Below are 21,575 nucleotides of genomic sequence, written 5' to 3' on the forward strand. Positions count from 1 at the left end.
TAAGTCCAAAAGATTTGAATCTAAGTAGGCTAATCATATACCCTTTTAAGTCCAAAAAAATTTGAAGTTTTTTTTTATGACATCTTATTAGAGGGTTGTTCGCTATTTGGTTATAACTAAATTGTTCAATTGTTCAATCGGACAATTTGGACTGTACTATTTAGTTCAGATATTTAGATATTTTGGTTGATTTTAAGCTAAACTAAATTATTATTTTAGATTGGTTTTAGTTTATAAAATAAGAATCAAATACTCCAAAAAAAATTGAATAACAACTTATTCTTTATTTTTAATATATATCATTAATCATATATAAATTTACTAAAATTATTTTTTAACTATTAGAAACTTTCATCCAATATCGGGGCTATATGTATGAAACATACAAAAATTGCATTGCTTATTCAGGGGCTATATGTATGAAATATACACAAATTGCACATATTTGGAAACATTTAAAAAGTATGAGGGTTTGATATGTAATTTCCCTCAGCCTATTTTCTATATCCACATCATTCCTTTCCTGCGTCCTAGGGAGAGAAAGTGCAGAACATAAGAGAGGTTACAAAGAGAGAAAGCGATACATACATACATGTAAAACACACAACTAAAACGTGTGCTCCGCCATTTTTGAGACGAAAAGGAGCTCGAATGAAAAATATATGATATCTAGAAACGCAGAAGCGCAACCCTAATTGCGGAATTCTATTGACCGAGGTTATTTTCTTCCATCGGTCTAGTAATCTCCTGTGTTTTTTGTCGTGTTGTGTAATTATTGATTGATGTTTCATGTTGAACTATGTGCGGTCTATTAATTAGTCCAATTTAATGCTATTTTCAAAATTGCTGCATGTGAGACTTTTGTTGTTCGATAATGTCTTTGTGGTTTAGGTTTGGAGGTTTATAATATGAAATTTTCAAAGTTTTTAGAGGTGTGGTTTACATTTGACTTGCTTAAGACTGAATTCGTTTGTCTATGATCATTCGACATCTCCGTTTGAGATGTATAATGTCTGCTAAACCTTGGGGCATGTGAAATGCATTCGATTATGCAGTTCAATTTCAAGTTCTATGACAATCGATTAGTAGACTCCATTTTACGTTTAGTTTTTGAAAAATAATTAAGATCCCTTTTGTGAACTTTTGTTTGAGGTTAATGATCAGCCTTTTGCATCTGAACATTGATTGGAGGATAAGAAACCCTTTTAAGGACAAGTAATATGATAGAAATTTTCAAGTCAAGCTGTAAAGTTGAAGTTGTCTCGAAAGTTCCTTGTGAAGATGCTAAGAGTATCTACAATGATTCACATACTTTCCCGAAGTAGTTCTGATAGGCTACTTGATGTTCACTATAGTATGAAGATATTTACAATCCGATTCTTGAAGCGAACAATATTGAATTGTTGATGAATCAGGGTCAGTAAATTTGATCATATGGTCTATGGCACAGTTTTTTGAGACTGGGAAGATTATGTACTATATCAAGATTTGCTACCATATTTGTGTGATAATGACTGTATTTTGGGTTTCTCAATGCAGTAAATATACAATCTATTCTTCTCTCTTGACTTTGTGTACACTTTTCCTTTTTGATTTTGTGTTTCTTCTAAACTTAGAAATTTGCATTACTCGCTTTAATGATTTAAAACATTTCAAAGAAGAATCAAGTTCGGATCTCTTTTATCGACGATATTTTTGCTTTCCTCAACCTTTATATCTTTCTGCAGTATTTCAGGTTGATCCAGTGGCCTTATTTATCTTGTACAAACCTCTGGAACTTGTAAGGTGTGTAAAAGTCTTATCGGCTGTCTTTATTCAGAATCAATCAATGGAGCTTAGGGTTTCAGCCCAAGATAAAGAAATCAGTGATGATGATGATGATCGAAACCATAAGCATCGTAGAAGAGATGATACAAGGTTACAGTCATTAGATGATGATGATGATGATGATGTATTTACAAAGCCATACAGAAGAGGAAGTAAACCTTCTCAAAATGGTTCTCACTCCAATGAAAAATGGAAAAAGTACAGTTTTAACCCTTTGGGGAAAGATAAAGGCTTTTCTCATTTTTTGCGAGGACCTTCAGATTTGAACCAGAAACTTAGGGTAAACCAACAATTTTCTGTTGACCATGGTAGTGTTTGGAGTCAAAGTCAACCATTTTCTGTAGACCCTCATGGTCTTTTTGCAGGGAGGGGTTCAAATTCGTGGGGTCCATTTGGATTGGATATGAATATGAATATGATCCATCATCCTCTTGGATTACAAGCAACATTCAGACCACCTTCTTTAAACATGGGACTTACAAGACAACGATGTAGGGACTTTGAGGAACAAGGTTTTTGTCTACGAGGTGACATGTGTCCTATGGAACATGGCATGAATCATATTGTTGTAGAAGATGTTCAGGTATTGTTTTACCTTTTGGAAATCCAGTTTACTTTACATGGGTTGTTGATGTATGTTAGAAACATTTAATAATAAATTGGATTATTTTTCTTCATACAGAGCCTCTCACAGTTCAATCTCCCTGTATCACTTCCTAGTGCAAATCTATCTATAGTGCCAGCTGGCATAGGACCTTCACCTTCAACTATCACCACAACAAATAGCAAAAGTTCACATGGTAAAAATATCAAACATGTTGTTGACTTTTCTGGTGGTGCTGCTGCTGACTTTTATGATCCTGATCAGCCTCTATGGGGTAATGCTTCTCATACGCCAGCTGGACCTCAACCAAATGATTCTTTGTTGGATGCTAGTCCATCTGATAACTCTGATCATGAACTCTTTGTAAGCACGGGTACAAGATCTTATGCACAGGGTACAAGTAGAATAAAAAAAAGAAGAGAAACGGAAGAGAATATGCAAAAAAACGAGAGTGGAAATGGGGGTATGATTCGTAAGCCTTCACAAAAGGCACAACGGACGTTATTTTTGAATGGCATTCCACATCAAAATAACAAAAGGGAAACCCTAATTTCCCATTTTAAAAGATTTGGGGAGGTTATTGATATTTATATTCCATTAAATAGCGAACGAGCTTTTGTTCAGTTTTCCAAAAGAGAAGAAGCAGAAGCTGCTTTAATGTCTCCTGATGCTGTAATGGGAAATCGCTTTATTAAGCTATGGTGGGCTAATCGTGACAACATACCATTCAAAAGAAAAGATGATTCCCTGCATAATGACATAAATGCCCCTGTCTCTGTCTCTGTGTCTGCTTCTGATCATCCTCCAAAGCCTGTGGCTGTGGTTGCTAATGGCACTAAAGAACCTCGTCCACCTTTGCAAAAGAAGCTGGAGAATTTAGAGGTTTTGAAGGAGGAATTAAGGAAAAAACAAGAAATGCTTGACCAGAAAAGGAATGACTTCAGGCTCAAGCTTGATAAACTTGCGAAACAAGTATGTGCTCATTTTGGTCTCTCTACATTATTTTTTTAAATATATGTGTAATATTTCTTCAAATAGCTGTATAATATTTCTATAAATGAACAACGGTGTAGTATTTATTTAACTGTGTTATAAATGTAATTATTTTATTTAATTAAAATGTTTTTTATGATGTAACAATTAATTCGAATTGATTGCATACAAGTTATTAATTTTTGGTTAGATTTGTTTGATAATATAATTTATTTAGTAATTGTAACAAAAAATGGTGTTAGGGTTGGAGAAGGTCTTAATAAAATGATTTTATATATAAGAATTTTCAATCTTCTGGATTTCTAAAACCATATTATGATCTGATAAACTTACGAGGGTATATTCGTCTTTTTCTGCAGACTACATTTCTAAAAGGCGAAGTGGCACCGGAACAGGTTGCTAAAAAACAGAAATCGGGAGGTTTAGCTGATTCTACAAAGGCTGCAAGCAGTGATGTTGATACCATTCTACCATCACCTCCTGATACTAATAGCAGCAAATCCGTGGGTCCCACTCAGCCACAAAGTTACAAAACAAGGCCCCTTGGATTATCAGCATTGCAAGAATCGCCAAGGTTGAACTTGAAATCACAATCTCCTGTTGTTGTGTCTGTGAGCAATCATCGGTTTAAGCTGGACCATCGTCCAACCGCATTCAAGATCATTCCACCTCTGCCAGATGGCCTTGCTCATGTAAGCGCTTCTATTCTATTCTCAATTCCTTTACTTTGAAAAATGCTTTAAGGTCATACTTGTCATACAGTATTTCTTTTAAAGCTTTTACATGCATGACCTCTTTAGAAGCATTTTTGCAAATACTTGAAGAATCCATGGTAATATACAAAGTTACCTCATATTTTCTAGACAAAACCTCATAAATGGTCCCTGTGGTTTCCCGAAATCTGGGATATAGTCCCTAAGAGAGTCCCTGTGGTTTCAATTTCGTTTTGTTACAAACTCGATCTAATTCAGACCTGGTTATCAATTCAGAATGGAGAAAGTAATAGGAAAGAAGGATACCCATCATACATTCCTTCATCTTTTCTGGAGGTATCATCCACCATAAAACAACAATCACAAACTGAGTATTTATGGCTCAAAACCTAACCTTCATCTTGGCTTCAGCAACATTGATCTTAGTTTGATTTGGGATTGTAGATCAACAATCCGAACTGATTAAGTTCCAATTGAACCTTATCAAACACCTCCTTAAAATCTGAACTGAAAGTATCTCCCTTTCACGTACAAAGCTAATCATAGATCCAATTATTTATTATGAATAAAGCTATTTAGACCTTGATAAAATTTACTCCATCTTTCATGTTCAAATAAATGGCTTATATGGAATCAATCAACAAACTTTTTAGTAGAAACATGTGATGTGATGTGATTTTTTTATCTATTTAATCATAGTATTTGGGGTGTGCATACAGGTTTCTGTATTGAAGGAACATTTTTCAGCATACGGCGATTTTTCAAAGGTGCAGTTAGATTTAGATGATGACATAATCAAAACTTGTGCCCGAATATATTTCACAAGCCGACATGCAGCCGAAAAGGCGTTTTTAAATGGTAAAAAATGGAAAGCTCACAACCTACACTTCACATGGCTAATAAATTCCAACTCCACCACTTGTAAACACCACAACTCAGATTCTTCTAACCAACCAACATCTGTGGTGCTTGAAATTCCTAAAACTGATTATTCCCAAAAACTCTTGCTGTCATCATCATCTGGAGATGGAGAATTGGATAAAAGGGAAATTGTCAAGGAACCAGAACAAGAAGAAGAAGAAGAAGAAGAAAGTAATCAATCAGTCTAATTTCAGTAAAGTAAACCCTAGTTTGGTTTGGTTTGGTTGGGTTAGGTGTACAGTCAGTCAGTCAGTCAGGTAAATTGTATACCAAAGTAGTACTTTTTTAGTGTTAAGTTTTAGACTTAGCAATTAATTGCTCAATTTTGTCCCGTCTCCTCTCCACTCGTCTTGTGCTTGCACTTAAGTTTAGTTTGTAAAGGGAATTCTTAACTGCTCTCTCTCTGCTGGTTTGGGAAAAAATTGTCCAGTTAGTACCAAGGATTATAATTAAGATTCGTTTTAATAATTAATTCAGACATAACTTTAATATGCTGTTGCTTTACACGGGCTGTGGCTGTCATTAACTTCTATAGTCTGCTAAGGCTAATGTGTGTATCCTCTCACTTTTTCCCTGCCACCTCACCTTCCCCTCCCTCCCCTCAAAATATACAGTATAATAATGTGCAGTGCTGGGGAGCTAACCACACTCAATGATATTTTTCATAACTGTAAACTAGCTCTCTCACCCTATTTTATTTTTCAAAAAATTGGTGATATGTTTGCTTTTAGAAAATGAGCGGGAATATCATTATATGTTCAGTCTAGTTTTAAGAAAATGAGAATATAAATATGAAAATGACTCATCTTATAATGAATTATCACTGCAACCCAACCCAAAGCCACACATAATGACACATCAACCAAACCCAAATCCCAAATGAATGAGAAAAGGGGCCTTATAAAGAAAATGCTTCCATAAATGAGCATCATATGAGACAATGAAGAATAAATAGAGGTATTGGAAAGGAAGTATATAGATATATATATATACAAGCAATAAAGAAAAAGATGGAGAAGGTAATAAGATAAATATTCTATCAATTCTTTTATCCAAAGGCAAAGGCAAAGGGTTAATCATTAAGATATAGACTTGATTTTAGTAATTTTTCAGACCCCACTATCTATATATTCAATGCAGCACATCAGATTGAAGTAGAATTTACATTTACCCTATCATAAAATTAACAGGGAGAAACAGAAACAGAAACAGGGGCAAATTAGGGAACAGTCATGTTAGCAAGCAAAAGCTGTTTATCGGGAGGCAGATGGTCTTTCAAAGCAACACAAGTATGATGCATCACTTTCAACAGAAACACATCATTAGCATTTTCATTTGCATTTGTAACCCAAGAATCATAAATACGGTTGGTCAAAGTCCACATCAGCAAAACCAGGGGTTCAGCCACTACCCCCCAGTTACCAGCATCATCATCATCATGTAAGAGTAGAGAAGTGAGGGTTAAGGGTAGGTCACTCAATACAGTGTGAGGGTTCACTATAAGAAGAGGCATATACTTGGACACACTACCACACAGCAAACCCATAAACTGCATACCCTGCATATCAAATACCCAACTTTTCAATATGTAATTTTTTTTGTGTAATCAAAGTAGGGAATTAGTAAGTTACAGTTATAGGGTAATCTGTGACACAGCTAATTTCTGCTGCATCAACAAGCCACTGTCGTTTCACACTTCCTTCAGCATGTTGCAAAGCCATTACAACTTCCATTAGAACATCCCATATCCCTGACCAAATTTATACAAATCTTATTTTTGTCAACACACACACACACACACATTGTAAATTGTAAATTTTAAATTTTAAATACTGAGAAACTAACCATCAGATCTGGTGTTGAATATATAAGGTTTGAGTTTTGAAAGTTCAATCAATGGAATACAACCAATCTTCACTAGCCTTGCTTTAGCTATCATCTTTTTCTTTGCTTCAAAAAACTCAATGTTTTCTTTTTCACTCAAACTCAAACTCAAACTCGTCTCTGCAGGAATCTGTTGTACATGGTTAAACACTTAAACTTAGGGGGGTGTTTGGGAATAAGCACTCTGCACTCTAGTCTCTATATAAGCAAATCCCAAACACCCCCTTAATCTGGTAAAACTTATATATAATATGGGTGTTTCTTTTTGACTTAATATAGAAAGTCATGGAAATGAAGCTTTCCCTATTACGTCCTAACTTTGTATAAAACTTATGGGTTAATATCATAAAAGACCCTATATTTTGTTTTTTTTTCTAGATTAAACCTCAAATTTCTTTGTTTCTTAAAAAAGACCTTGCATTTTTTCCAATTATTCTGATTTGGCCCTTTTAGCAGGCTTACAGTGTTCTTACGGTTTTAGACATTTTTTTCCGGAAAAACCCTCACATTTGACAAATTTTCGGATAGAAAAATTGGAGAGTTTTTTCGGGAAAAAAGTGATTAAAACCGAAAGATTACCTACCTAGTAAACCTGCTAAAAAAGGCCAAATCGGAATAAATGGAAAAATGCAAGATCTTTTTAAGAAACAAATAAAGTTGAGGTTTAATCCGGAAAAAACCCAAAATATAGGGTCTTTTACGATATTAACCTTTTACTTTCTCGAATAATAATTATTAATTATTACCTCCAAACAATGTGACAACCACTCCCCACGAGCCTTCCCCAAACATTTTACTGCCTCAGACCACTCCTCCCATTCATAAGTCAACACCGAGGTTTGTGGCAACAAAGAAAACAACACCTCCATGCAATTCTCAAACTCAACCATGAGTTTTTCAGAATCAAGAGAAGCTTCTTCAAAACACATACGAATTCCCTTCCAGAAGGATTTTCTCAACAGGCTTTTCTGTTCTGGATTATTATTATTATTATAACTTTGATCAGAGGAAAATGGTGATTGTATGAAGTTGGTGAGATCATTGAGTAGCTTTTCAAGCCGAGATCCTGAGAATATTTTTAGTGTATGTGGGAGGTGAGAAAGGATACACAACTGAAGGTTCATTTCAAGCATTTTGAACCTTGAAAAGTCAAACAGTTCATCAAGGAAGGTGAGTAAAGCATTGAAGTTGCTTCCATGAAACAAAGAGAATACTAAACATTCTTCCCTTAGTTTTTCTTTATAGTGAACAGAATCTGATTCGTATCTCATGCATCTTCTGATGAGTGGGCCCCAATCGAGCTGTGGTAGTCTTGGTGCGTGTGTGAGACATCGCAAAACAGTTGCAATTGTGTTAAGAGGTAGACTGGTGGTGGGCTGATGTGATGATGCAAACAAAAAAGTTAAATGTTGATTAGAAGGTGTTAATTTATCTGTTTTTACATGGTTAAATGCAAGAAATAGCAATGTACTTTCGTTTATTTGTGTGTGTTGTAGCATATCCTACTTTAATTTCTGTCTATTACAGCATAGTATTTGACTATTTTCATTCTTTTTTCTTTCTTATTAAGAGATTAGACTTTTGAAAAACATATGCAATCATATAGCATTCTACTTAAATTTTTTTCTTAGTAAGACTTTATACTTTGAAAAACTACACAATTATAGGAGTAAAAAATATTTTTTATTTGGAAGACATTGCTATACTTTGGTAGATCTTTCTACTATTTTCAATCTTTTTCTTATTAAGGCATTATACTTTGAAAAATATACCCAATAATAGCCCTGTAATTTTTTTCTTATCTAGACACTATACTTTGAAATATCTACCAATTAAAGTAGTAAAAACTGAAATTTACTTTGTATTTGAATGGGATTGTTATAATTGGGTATACTTTTTAAAGTAAAATGTTGTAATAGGAAAAAAAAATGAAAGTACATTGCTATTTCTTGTGTTTAACCCAATCCTTACAAAAGGACAATGAGCAAGGTAACATGATAATGGATATTTAATGAAAGGAAAAGTAAAATGTCAATCAGAAGGCGTTAGTTAACTGTTGAAACTAATGTTATCAGCATAGGCATATTATATGCCAAGTAATTAGCAGATCCTTTTAGGGCTAAATGCAAGAAATAGCAATGTACCTTTATTTATTTGTATATTATAGCATCCTACTTTAATTTCTTTTCGTTACAGCATCATACTTACAGTATTTTTTCTTATTAAGACATTGTACTTTGAAAGAATACACCAGTTATAGCATTGCACTTTTATTTTATTTTTCTAATTATTCCATTATACTATTATACTTTGAAAAATCTACCCTATTATAGTAGTGAAAAATGAACATTAATTTGTATTTAGATGACATTGCTATAATTGGGTAGATTTTTTAAAGGACAATGCTATAATGGGAATAAATGAAAGTAATATAAATTAAAAAACAAATCAACAAAAGTATGTTGCTAGTTCTTGCACTTAACGCGGTCCTTAAATAGGTAGACAGTGAGAAAGGTGGATATACTTCTTCAATGTTGATAAAGCTGATTAATTCACTAACATCAATATTAATTAATAGCAGTTATGATAATATAATAGTAGGTTATGCTTATGCACCTGAGAGTAGTTTAGATTCATCAGCCACAGGCTGAGTTTCAAGACTATGCTATCTTCTGGGAAGCTTTGGGATGCAGAAGCAGAAGCAGAATTAGGTTTTGCTTTGTCCTCATTGTGAAGATCACTTGACCATATGTAATGTCTAACAAACGAAACTGACCAAGCTGCATACTGCTGCAGTTGTTGGTCATCAGAATTTTGACCAACAAGAAATATATCTTGTATTAATGATGTCAAATGGAGCTCCATAACAGTGTTTGAGAACAGAGGACCGCTAATATAACAAGATTCCTGTTGCGATTGATTGGGAAACAAGTTAAAAAAATATAATTCAATTATAAGTTATAACTATAAGGCTGCATTTGTCACAATCTTTCTAGGGCTATTTTTTTAGAGAGGATGAGAAGGGCATTTTTGTCTTTTGCACAGAAAAGAGATCCTTGTCCCACCTTTTTGGGTGGGATAAAAAAAAGTGCAATTTTTGATAACCAATGAAAGTGGTGAATTAATTACCTTGTGTTCAGAAACAGATGGCGAAAACGGTAAGGGGCAGTTTAGGAAAAGTGCCCCAGCCCCTGCCCCTAACGTATTCACAACTCCAAGCATTGCACCCAAATGCATAAGAGGAGGATGGCGATTAGAGTAGATTCTTTTAAACATATCTAGTAAATCCTTAACACATTTAGCATCCAATGAATGAATCCCTTCATTCAAAACACATCCAACAAAATTTCCTGCTCCAACACAAGCTGCCATCAACAAACTCTGGCGAAAAGCCCCGAAATTTTTTGTAGAAAGCAGTTCATTGATAAGCTCTCTATACCCACTCGCAAGATATTCAATTTCAGCTCCATCAATCAGTTCTACTTTCTGTGAAAAAGATACTACAAATGGAAGTGCAAGACAAGCCCCCATGGATAAAACTAGTTCCAAATTCTCACTCGTGGTGTGAAGAGGAATCCATGATATAATTAAATCTTTTATCTTTTTAACCACATCCATATGCCCGGATCTGTATATTGCAGGAATACAACTTCCTAAACCAATCACAAGTCCTGAAACGCCCCATATATCTTCCTCCAAGTAATCAGAAAAGGTTTGAGTAATATTTGGATCTATGGTATTTGATGGGAAGTATTCAGATAGGGTTTGGAGATCTCTACTTGAAGATCGAGCATATTGATTTATCAATCCACATAAAGTTCTAACTATTTTTCCAAGTAAATCGGTTTCTTGCAACTCTTTATCCAAATGGGAATCGGATTCTACTTGAATACGTGTAAGAAGATCTTGACATGAATAACCTAAAGCAGCCCCACAAGCTCCTCTTACAAGAGTGCTTTTGCTCGTATTTGCAACCTTAAAAAAAATGGGTCAGAAATGTAGTCAATAACATTTTATCCTTCAAAACTTTATACAATTTCTTATAAATATAAATGGATGTGAGTATTTGTACCTCAACAAGTGCATTGATGTTTTGGAATTTTTGTTTGTGATCAGTGACATGCAAGCAACTTGAAATGACTCCAAGAGAAATAGCAGCTGACCATTGGCGATATTCATGTTCATGTTGAAATAACCAACTCAGCAGAAATTTTGAGGCACTTGTTTTTGTAGCATGAGCAGAAGGGGGAAGGATCTGGAAGGTCATAATACTGAACATTACTAGTAGTAGTAGTAATTATATCTCAACCCTAACCCAACCTGCTTCACTAAACAGGTCAATTGGGTTGACCTGTTTAATTAAACGGGCTGAAAGTTTAAAAACAAAAGACAAAAGCGGCATCTCCATTTTTGAGCAAAGGATGATAATATTTACCAAACAAAGTGCACCCATAGCCAGCCCAATATTCTCAGCAGATCTAGGGATAGATTTCTCAGCCATTTGTCTCATACACTGCATAAGGAATTGTCACAACTGGAATTATTGAGCATAAAAATACCATTTAAAATTAGGGTAAAATGAAACACCAAACCTTCAGAATATCATCAGCTGCTTTTGAAGCTGTATCCAACACATTGGAGGGCTTCTTAACATCCAGTAACATTACACAAGCTCGCATCCAATGTTGCAAGAAGGGTTTCCAGGATTGAAGTGAAACAAGTGCAACAATAATATTCCTTGACAGCTGTAGTGATGCAGCTATCTCCATTAATGCATTCTCATATTTAGAATGTAAATCATGCATAACCTGAAAGCTAAATATTAGATATGTTATATCTTATATGTAACAGCTTTGTAAAGCTCTAATGCTTGACCATATTACATGTTTTACCTTTGACCCTCTTTGGGTATTTTCGTCTTTTGTGCCGAAGGAAAGATGAAAGAGGGCTGCACCTGGCAGTTCTCCTGCTTTAGTATTAGTTCCTGAAAATGGAATGATAATCAGTTCGAGCATACAAGCTGCATGCATACACACCTAAACAGTATGTCTTTTATTTAGCACATACTAACAAAAAAAATGTAGGACAAAATTACAGATATGGTCCCTGTGCTTTCTAAGCAAAATTGTACCAATTTTTAGTGTATGTCCTTATTTCAAGGTTTCGTATTGATTTTGGTCCCTGGTAGAGATTTTCTGATTTTGGCCCTATTTTCAAGGTTTCATATCAATTTTAGTCCAAGGTTTCATATCAATTTTAGTCCTTATTTTGAGGTTTCATTTTCATATCGATTTTGTTCCTTATTTCAAGGACGTTCTAGGGACCAAAATCAAAAAGAAACCTTGAAGGAAGAACCAAACTGTAATAGGTTTCAACTTTGAGCTGAACATGGTAAAAATTTATTAGACACAATTAGATATATTATAGAATAGAGGGTATCAATGTGTAATATCTAAACCTATATATGTAGATTGTATGTAACCTAATACAATACAATACAATTGATCGGAACTTTAAAATTAGAAAGCACAAGGACCGATTGTGTAATTAACTCTAAATACTATGTTCCCATAATTATATCATTTATATTCTTTGGGATATTTCACAAGTAAACAACATAATAATAGTGAATCTCGTCTTATGGACTCTCCAAGATGCATGAACACATGAAACTTGGAAAGTGTAAGGAATATAGACTGGATGTTTACATCAATAGTAAATTACATTTTTGGTCGCCAAGTATAGCTGACTTTTTCAATTTTGGTCCCAATTTAGTCCTTATTTGAGTCTTGAGATTCTTGCAACATCTTTAGTCCCTGTTTCAAGTAACATTACTTTTTTGGTTCCCAATTTTGTGCAATCTTGGTTCCAAAACTATAGTCATTTTACTTGGAACAGGACCAAAAACAAATAAGGAAGAACTTTTGGGGACCAAAATTGCAAAAGAAAACTTTTTAGGACTAAAACTGGAAAAATCAGCTATACTGAGGGACCAAAAATGTAATTACTCTTTGATCAATAAATATAGGCTGGATATCAGCACTGAACTGCTTGATTGTACCTGAAATGCCAATAACCCGAGGAAAGACATCTAGTAATTTCTCAATCTTGTTGGCAGGTAATCTTTTCTCCTTCACTACTCTTCGCCTTGTGCTGAAAATAAATCAGACAAATAAATCATAAACATGACATATAGTCAGTCACAAACACTCGAATTAAAAAAAAAAAAAAAAAAAAAAAAAGAGAAACTAAAATGAAAATGTTTCTTAACATGTGTTGGTGTGTTATGATCTTCGCTTCAAATCTCTCCATGGCTCCAAGAACTTTGGGGTCAATCTCAGAAACAAGCACTTGTATGTTGTTTTCCCTGAAATCTGGAATGAATTGTTGGATATGACGTACCTAAAAAAAGATCCCACATGACATGGTTCAGAGAAAAAGAACGAACAATCTAGAATATTAAATTAATAAAGATCGAATAAAAATTATAACCTCATACTGACTTAGTGCTTCAAAAGCAGATTCTCTAGCATTGGTCCATAGAGACCCCTGAGAAGGATTTCTTGATGTGGCTACTTCCCATAAAATCTGCAAAACACTTGTTGCATTTTCTGGATATGCTTCTGCATCCATTGCACCCCATCTTAAAAGCAGGCATATGCTGCCCACAGATTAATATTGACAAAGATTAGACCAAAATAAATACTTTCACCCTTTTATCCATCTAGCCTGCCACTTAACTATTTTTCTGTTAGTGATTAAAAAATTATAATCTTTTTTTTTCTAGTTTCCCAGTTTTGATATCAGGCAGAATACAGAAAAAGCACAATGTACTTTTACCATTTTATTGATTTAGCCACTGAACTGAACTATAACTTTTTGTCGATTTAGCCACTGGACTAATATCATAATAACCATAAAAACATAACAGTTCGGAGGCTAAATTGATAAAATGGTGAAAGTACGTTGTGTTTTTGTATGTTACCCTTTTCTATAACATGTAACCAGGAAAAATGGCTTTTAAAATGGTCAAAAATGTATAACGGTTTAATCACCACAGAAAACAGTTAAGTGACTAATTCTACAAAATGGTGAAAATACAAGTGTTTTTCTGTATTTTGCCTTATAGTATTACAAGGGTAGTTGTACTATAAATTTCTGTGACACGTCATAGGTTTAACATATTTTGTAATACATTACATGCTTATGTGAGGGACAACTGTGTCTAATTCTTTTTACTTAATGCGCAGAAATAAGATTTTCTAGCACTTTTGAAGATGTTATTTCAAAGCCAATAATTAAAAATATAGTTTCTAGAACACTTGTAGTGTATACAAACAAAGCTAATTGAACTTACCTATTTGCAACAACCGGGTCATTCAAGTAGCTCAGGACATACTTTTTTACAACACCCCAAGCAGTATAAAAATCTGGACAACGTTTCAACACAATTTTCAACAAATCAATTGAGTAATAATAATAATCATATATCTACAAATCAATAATACATGCGATTTGATTAATGCATCAAGTAGGTCTTACCAATCACATCAGCTTCACAAAGAAGGGCAAGGCTCTGGATACCAAGAGCTTGAATCATAGCATCTGTGCTCTCAATGCATGCCTGAAGGTTATTAAATGATAAGATATTCTTTTTGGAAAAAAAAAATCAGGAGAAATTAGTTACAAACAATCCCTACCTCAACAGACAAGATAATGTCTACACCCCTGTCAGGATTCTTTTTGCAAACATCCCGAACAGTAACAGCCATGCTTATACAAATATTTCTCTCGTGTTTGAACTGTGTGAATGCTTCTGGAAGTAATAAACCCTTACAAGAAGACATAAATAAGTAAAAGCTACATCATAAATAAATAAAAGTTACTGAAAATAAGCACAAGAAAATTCTTACCTGTAAACTTCCAAAAATACGATCATTGATCTCCCAAGTCTTACAAAGTAGACGCAAAGCAGTAGCGTATAGCACTCTAGAACACAATAAACACTTATTAAAGCTGGAAACAATCATAAATGATGTCATGAGAATAGATTATAGTAAAGACAACGTACGGATTTGCATCCTTCTGAAGCATTGGTAAGATTGTCTGGACTACAAGTGGTATCATTGCAGGATGTGACACAAGCGAAGGGAGCATTCTTAAAATTTTTAGCTGCAGAAAGTTGGTATTAAGATTAATAAAAGCAACCTTTGGTTTTGAGGTAAAGTAAAAATTAGTGGCTTACCAAAATGTCATGGAAGTCCATTTCTTCAGATTTACCAGAAAATATGTTATGGTAAAATAAAACTACTAGAAATAACGGAACACCAAGTTTCGGATCCATATTGCCAGTAACTGCCAGGAGATCTACCGCAGAGTTCCCGAGTGTAGGATGCACAATAAGAACACTCGCAATTGCACCAAGTAAAGCTGGAATATCTACAGTGGATGAAACCTAAATGTTATTTGGCAACAACAATAATCAAACCCATAAGAATGGGGTAAGGGGGAGGTAAGAAGATGTAGACAGGGAGACTGCTTCCATAGATGTAGACAGGGAGACTTGGCAATGCTTTCCTGGGTTTTGATATGCCCCAACTAATTCTGGAATGATTTTAGTTGAATTGCTTGTTTAAAGATATTTTAGTGTCTGAGGTCCAGGGGTAGAATTGTCTTTTATTTAAGTATTTGTTTGTTTGTGTCCAGGTTATTATCTTGGCAGGTGGTCCAGTTGTGGTGGGGGACAACATTCTCTGTATGGGAATTATTGTCTTTCCTTGTGGTCCATTGTTAAGAGTATAAGTAGCTAGTTTTTCTTATCATTTCGGTAGCCAAGAATTAAATTTGTAAGAGAACTCTGTTCTTCTTTTGGAGAGACTCTCACCTCTAGAATAGTGAGAAAACTATATTTATGAATATTATCAAGAATTTCTGTTTAGTATGAGTGTTACAATGTCTGAGATATGTGATAGATTCAACAAGGGTCTATCAATTGGTATCAGAGCTCCTGGTCCAATGGGAGGAGCATCAAAGGAAGTTGCTGCTGTCAAAAAGGTGGGGAAAATACAGATCCAGCTCCACTCTCAGGGTAGAGACATTCAGGAGATGAATCTGAGATTGGATACCTTTCAGCAAAGGCATGATGTTATGTGGAAAAAACAGGAGGAACTGAGAACAACCATGGCTAAAGTGCTTGAGAGAGTAGAAGGATTTGTTGGAGTAGGAAGGGGAAGTTCAGAGGAAGGAACGGAGGCTGAGAAGGCTAAATGGAGTCAAATTTATTACTCTACTTTGAAAGGGGAAGAAGAAAGAGGTCCAAGAGGAGGAAGTAGAAGTATCATTGGAAGTTTCTGAGTTGGAATCAGAACCTCAGAAGGCTCGACCATCTGAAGTTTCTGAATCGGAATTGGACTCCAAGACATCACCACTACGTCCACCTCCATCACTGTTGCCGGCCCCACCACAAACACTGCTACCATTCTCACCACCTCAAGAGCTCAAGCACAGAAAGGAGGGTGCAGTTCGGGTCCTTGGAGCCTCAAATCGGTATGTTAGAAGACTTGAAATTCCGTTGATGGATAGCTATAAACCGTCGCCGCCGTTGCCATCTCCACCACCTTCACCGCCTATGTCTCCACCATCTGGGTATGAGAACAAAAAAAAGGGTGCTATGATGAAGAACTTAGGAGGAGAAGTAATCAAAACTTCCATGGTTGTTCTCAGTTCCTCCTGTTTTTTCCACATAACATCATGCTTTTGCTGAAAGGTATCCAATCTCAGATTCATCTCCATCTCCTGAATGTCTCTACCCTGAGAGTGGAGCTGGATCTGCATTTTCCCCACCTGTTCTTCCACCTTTTTGACAACAGCAACTTCCTTTGATGCTCCTCCCATTGGACCAGGAGCTCTGATACCAACTGATAATTGATAGACCCTTGTTGAATCTATCACATATCCCAGACATTGTAACACTCATACTAACAGAAATTCTTGATAATATTCATAAAGATAGTTTTCTCACTATTCTAGAGGTGAGAGTCTCTCCAAAAGAAGAACAGAGTTCTCTTACAAATTTAATTCATGGCTACCGAAATGATAAGAAAAACTAGCTACTTATACTCTTAACAATGGACCACAATGATAGACAATAATTCCCATACAGAGAATGTTGTCCCCCACCACAACTGGACCACCTGCCAAGATAATAACCTAGACACAAACAAACAAATACTTAAATAAAAAACAATTCTACCCCTGGACCTCAGACACTAATATATCTTTAAACAAGCAATTCAACTAAAATCATTCCAGGATTAGTTGGGCTTATCACTCCAGCATAAAGAAAGACATGGGCACACACTCATGCATATGAAACATCAGCCCATAATGAAGAAATAAACACTCTAAAGAAACTAAAAGAACATATACATACAAGCAATAAAACTGATAGTAAAGAGGAGCAACGTTAAGAAGGTAAATTGTGACGCATACACAAATAGTGGAAGCAAATACTATCAATAGAGATGAAATTAAGAAGAGCAAGGTTAAGCAGGTAAATGCTAACGAATACACAAATAGTGAAACCAGATACTAGCGATCAAGCAGGAACCTGACAATAATTACCACGTGGAAGTATCTCCGGAGACTGAGATTTAGGAAGGGATGATTTTTGTATTTCAACCATATATTGACAATACTCAGTTATCGAGGCTGTCCAACTTTTAAACAGATTCTGCTTTTCTTCAACAAAATTTCCGCGATCTGATACCAAATGTAGATAAAACGAACCAGAAGAAGAAGAAGAGGTTTGATCCTGAAAAAATACAAGTCCGTGGTCACATTAAGTTGACGTGATTGAAGAAAGAAAAATGACCACATGACCCCTAAAAAGTATGATTGGAAAGAGGGAATAATTTTCACCTGAAACCACAAATGGCGGAATACCCTAAATATGATGTCTTCCAATCTGCTGATATGTGGAAATTTATCTTCCATAAGCACTTCATTTATGGGAGCAACCAAGAAGTTCACAGAGAGTTCTTTTAAGATAATAAGCAACTCAGATGCTGCTTCTTTAATATATCTGGAAGGAGATGACATGAGGTTGATGGCAGGAAAAACAAATAAAATCTCTTCATGCGTATCATTAATGGTCTCTGCATGTGTACAAGGAGGAGGTACGAAAATTACAATATGATGCAAGGGTGGGTGTCTGGGTGAAAACTAAAAGTCAAAGAGAGTTGACCAGATTTACCATTTCCGCTTTTCCACTTTATAAGATCCAGAACCAGTTTTAATACTGATAGCTGTATGTGTTCAATCTCTGACTGAATTAGGTTAACAAACAATGATAAAATTACAGATGATGCTTCAGGTATGAATTTCAAACCAAGCTCTGCCTGCACAGCTATTAACCTCCTTGACATGTCAAAGATGCATTCTTCTCCACCAGAATATTTGTGAATATCTGTACACAGTGAAAACACCATCTCTAAAAGTTCTGCTCCGCATAATTGTGCATCATGAATCAGCTGGTGATCAAAGATTAAGTCAAACAAAAAATAACTATAGCTTTTTCATGGGCATTCATATTCAAGAATCTCTCTTGTGTAATAACAACACTGTAACTTATTCTAATCAAAGTTCATTGACATACCACACCATTAGCAGCCAAGTGGCTCAAAACAGCAACAAAAGCATCCACAATAGCCTCCATGAGATAAGAAACATTGGTGACATCCTAGAAAAAATATTATTATTGGAGAAGTAAGTATGTGCAACAATGTTGGTATAAATAGGCTGAAAAAAAAAATGTTTTCTATAGAGCTTCCATGTTCACTCACTTCTGTGTTGTTGCACTGCACATATTTACAGCATCCCATCAACAGCTTGAAAACGGGAATTGCATCTTGAGGAAATGAACAGCATAGTGATGCAATGGAGGATAAAAGGTTCCTTGCTAATGAAGACATTGTTGCTGAAGATGACATTTGTATGACCAGAAGGTTTAAGAATGGTTTTAAGAATTCACAAACTCCCTCCATTCCCAGATGCCTATTCTGACTAATAAACATAAGCACCTGTCGCACTAGCTCAGATTGAACCTCTATTCGGCAAGAAATAATCTGGCAACCATCAACATCGACACATAATGAGTTTACAACTTATAAGCAATTGTGTTTAAAGTCACCTTATCATAATGTATTCAAAAGTCACCTTAACGAAAGGATGAGCTTCCGAAGACTGGAATCGAAAGCAAAGATGATCATTTCTGAACCCTAACTGTACGAGAAAACCTATAGCTTTGACGAACACGTTAACAAAGCGCGAATCAGAGCCTTCGAGTGCTGACTGGAGTTCCATTAACCCCCGAGAAAGTTTCAATTTGGAGTCCTTTACAAGAAGACATAGCTCTCGGACTGATTGATCAACAACAGCCGGAGAATTTGAGTTCAGGCATTGAGTAACGGCGTGTATTCCAGGGTCGGACTCGGGTCCAGTGAGTGTACTGGGTGATCGGAGCTTCTCGAATATGGAGATAACCGCTAGTTTTTGGAGTGAGGGTTGAGGTAGTCGAGTTCTCTCAAGGAGAGGATAAAACGAGTCCATTTTTCTCGAGGGAGAGTCGCCGGCGAAACGTGTGCGCCGTTACCGGAAGACGATGGTACACATTTTGGGTTTATGACTTATGACGAAAGGCTTAAACCAGTAAATTTCATTACTCGTCCACAAAGGTACAGTCATGCACATTTTTCGTCCTTTTACTATTTTATCTTTTATTATATGTATCTAAAATGCAAAGGATACAAAAGTGTAAATTTAATATAGAGTGGAGGGCAAATTTGGAATTTTCACAAAATGGTGTAATGTTTGAAGTGGTCCGAGATATTAGACCATAACGTACCTGCAAATTTGTGTTTTGCAGGCCCAAATCATTCCAATGAAACTCAATATTGAACGGCAAAATGAATTTATGTTAACATTAGGACACCAAAATACTCACAATATCTTCTTTCCAAGTGCCACTTGGATTCTTATTCTCAATATGGTCCATACAACCTTGTAAGTTGGAAACTCTTTTCGAGATGATCTTCATACGGGTATCTAACAATCTTCTCAGTCCTAATGGGTTTATAAGGCTTAGTTTCATGGTATTGGGTTTCAACTCTTGACCAAATTTATTTTTTTATTGGTTTATTTCAACGATAGGTTTTGACATATATTGAAATATACATGACATAAATGTTAATCTTCATGGTGTAATTATGATATGGATGGAATGGAAGACATTTTCTTAAAAGAAATGTTAAAAATGATAAAGAACTCACGAAAGCTTGAATGATGAAGGATTTTTTATGTAGATACAACGTTTCTATTTGTATATAGTTATAAAAAAATAATTATCATTATTATTAAAAAAAAAAACTTAGATATGGTAGATTTAGACAATACAATGAGATAATATAAGATAAAAGTCTAGGAAGATTTAACAAAAATCTTAAAAGTTGTAAAAACTTTATACAAAACTTACAAAAAGTTGAAAAGTTTTATCATTGGACAAGATAATGCAACGACCAATATTTTGTTTATTATTTTGACGGTTCAAAATAGTTCAACCAAAATAAGAAAAAATATCTTAAAATTAACGAGATGAAATCAATCACTCTCCACTATAAACTTGGTTAAAAACATATAACTAATCATTCAACTGCTCAAACACTCTTGACTATAAAACACGGATGATAATTCATGAACAGATGATGAGTCTTTTGATAAATTCTGCATCTATGCAACATTACAAGTCATTTCCAAGAACAATTATCTCATTCGTCAAATCTAAGATGATCAAAGATCAAAAATCTGGTCATATTCTTATTAGTCTTGATCGGGAAAATGCACTTAGAAAACCTGTTATCTCGTAAGGAGATTGTTCGACGGTGATTTCAAATGGGTTGTTGTAGGACCCCTGATTGAGATCGATTAACAGAAAAGATAAAGAACAATGGTTTATCACAAAGGTTTTCACTAAGAAAGTTCACACAACGAGAACGAGCACAAAGCTAGGGTTTCGTGAATCAAAAAATGACACAAACCCTTAATACATGGTTTTATAGTAAAAGTTACGATATTTGAATCCCTACAAATCAAGGATTTCACCTAATATATATAAATACATAATATATTCGATACCCTTAAAATATCGGATCTACTTAGTGAGTTCCCTACAAAAATCGAAGCACCTAAAACATAAACTGAAAACCGTAAGCATAAAGTTTAGTGAGTTCCCCAAGATACCTCATACCATACATACATAAATCACATATTGGGCCCCCTCCCTCCATCGAGCATCGCCCGGTCTCGAGTCCCACTCGGCCTCGGGCCCCGCCCGGCATCGAGCCCCGCTCGGATTACAGATCTGTCAATCACCAAGCCCTGCCTAACATTAGGCATCGCCCGATACACACATGATCATATAACCATATAATCATCATACATACTTATAAAGCTAGCATTTTTTCTTGAATCTCATGCATTTGAAACCCCATTTTTTAACTTCCTCAAACCACATTCATTTGAAACCCCCTTTTTTAACTAATGCAACTCAAAAGTTTTTCTTAATTATGATTGAACAC

The 21,575-nt window shown here is 35.1% G+C and overlaps 2 protein-coding genes across 4 annotated transcripts; one reads left to right on the forward strand and one right to left on the reverse strand.

The window, feature by feature from the left end:
• Positions 1-541: 541 nt before the first annotated feature.
• On the forward strand, positions 542-5,498 carry LOC145109515 (zinc finger CCCH domain-containing protein 41-like). Of its 3 annotated transcripts, none has more exons than XM_079046688.1 (5): positions 542-717; positions 1,728-2,410; positions 2,510-3,403; positions 3,784-4,116; positions 4,857-5,498. In XM_079046688.1, the coding sequence occupies exons 2-5, from the start codon at positions 1,829-1,831 to the stop codon at positions 5,244-5,246; spliced, it is 2,199 nt and encodes a 732-aa protein (XP_078902814.1). In that variant the 5' UTR covers positions 542-717; positions 1,728-1,828; the 3' UTR covers positions 5,247-5,498. The 3 variants fall into 3 exon arrangements, with proteins under 3 accessions (XP_078902814.1, XP_078902816.1, XP_078902815.1); XM_079046690.1 differs by having other exon boundaries at positions 4,837-4,980; XM_079046689.1 differs by lacking the exon at positions 4,857-5,498 and adding an exon at positions 4,414-4,646.
• A 583-nt stretch (positions 5,499-6,081) lies between these two features.
• On the reverse strand, positions 6,082-19,644 carry RST1 (ARM repeat superfamily protein). The gene is made up of 25 exons (XM_079046691.1): positions 19,159-19,644; positions 18,786-19,067; positions 18,599-18,682; positions 18,197-18,473; positions 17,863-18,098; positions 17,566-17,755; positions 15,188-15,381; positions 15,014-15,114; positions 14,856-14,931; positions 14,643-14,774; positions 14,485-14,566; positions 14,300-14,372; positions 13,435-13,603; positions 13,214-13,344; positions 13,004-13,095; positions 11,835-11,926; positions 11,535-11,750; positions 11,378-11,455; positions 11,015-11,197; positions 10,072-10,917; positions 9,559-9,849; positions 7,689-8,318; positions 6,904-7,072; positions 6,690-6,808; positions 6,082-6,616 (listed from the first exon to the last, which is right to left on the reverse strand). The coding sequence occupies exons 1-25, from the start codon at positions 19,549-19,551 to the stop codon at positions 6,278-6,280; spliced, it is 5,475 nt and encodes a 1,824-aa protein (XP_078902817.1). The 5' UTR covers positions 19,552-19,644; the 3' UTR covers positions 6,082-6,277.
• Positions 19,645-21,575: the final 1,931 nt, after the last annotated feature.

This window comes from Lactuca virosa, chromosome 4 (assembly GCF_052849685.1).
Source record: "Lactuca virosa cultivar CGN04683 chromosome 4, Lactuca_virosa_CGN04683_v6, whole genome shotgun sequence".
NCBI lineage: Eukaryota > Viridiplantae > Streptophyta > Magnoliopsida > Asterales > Asteraceae > Lactuca > Lactuca virosa.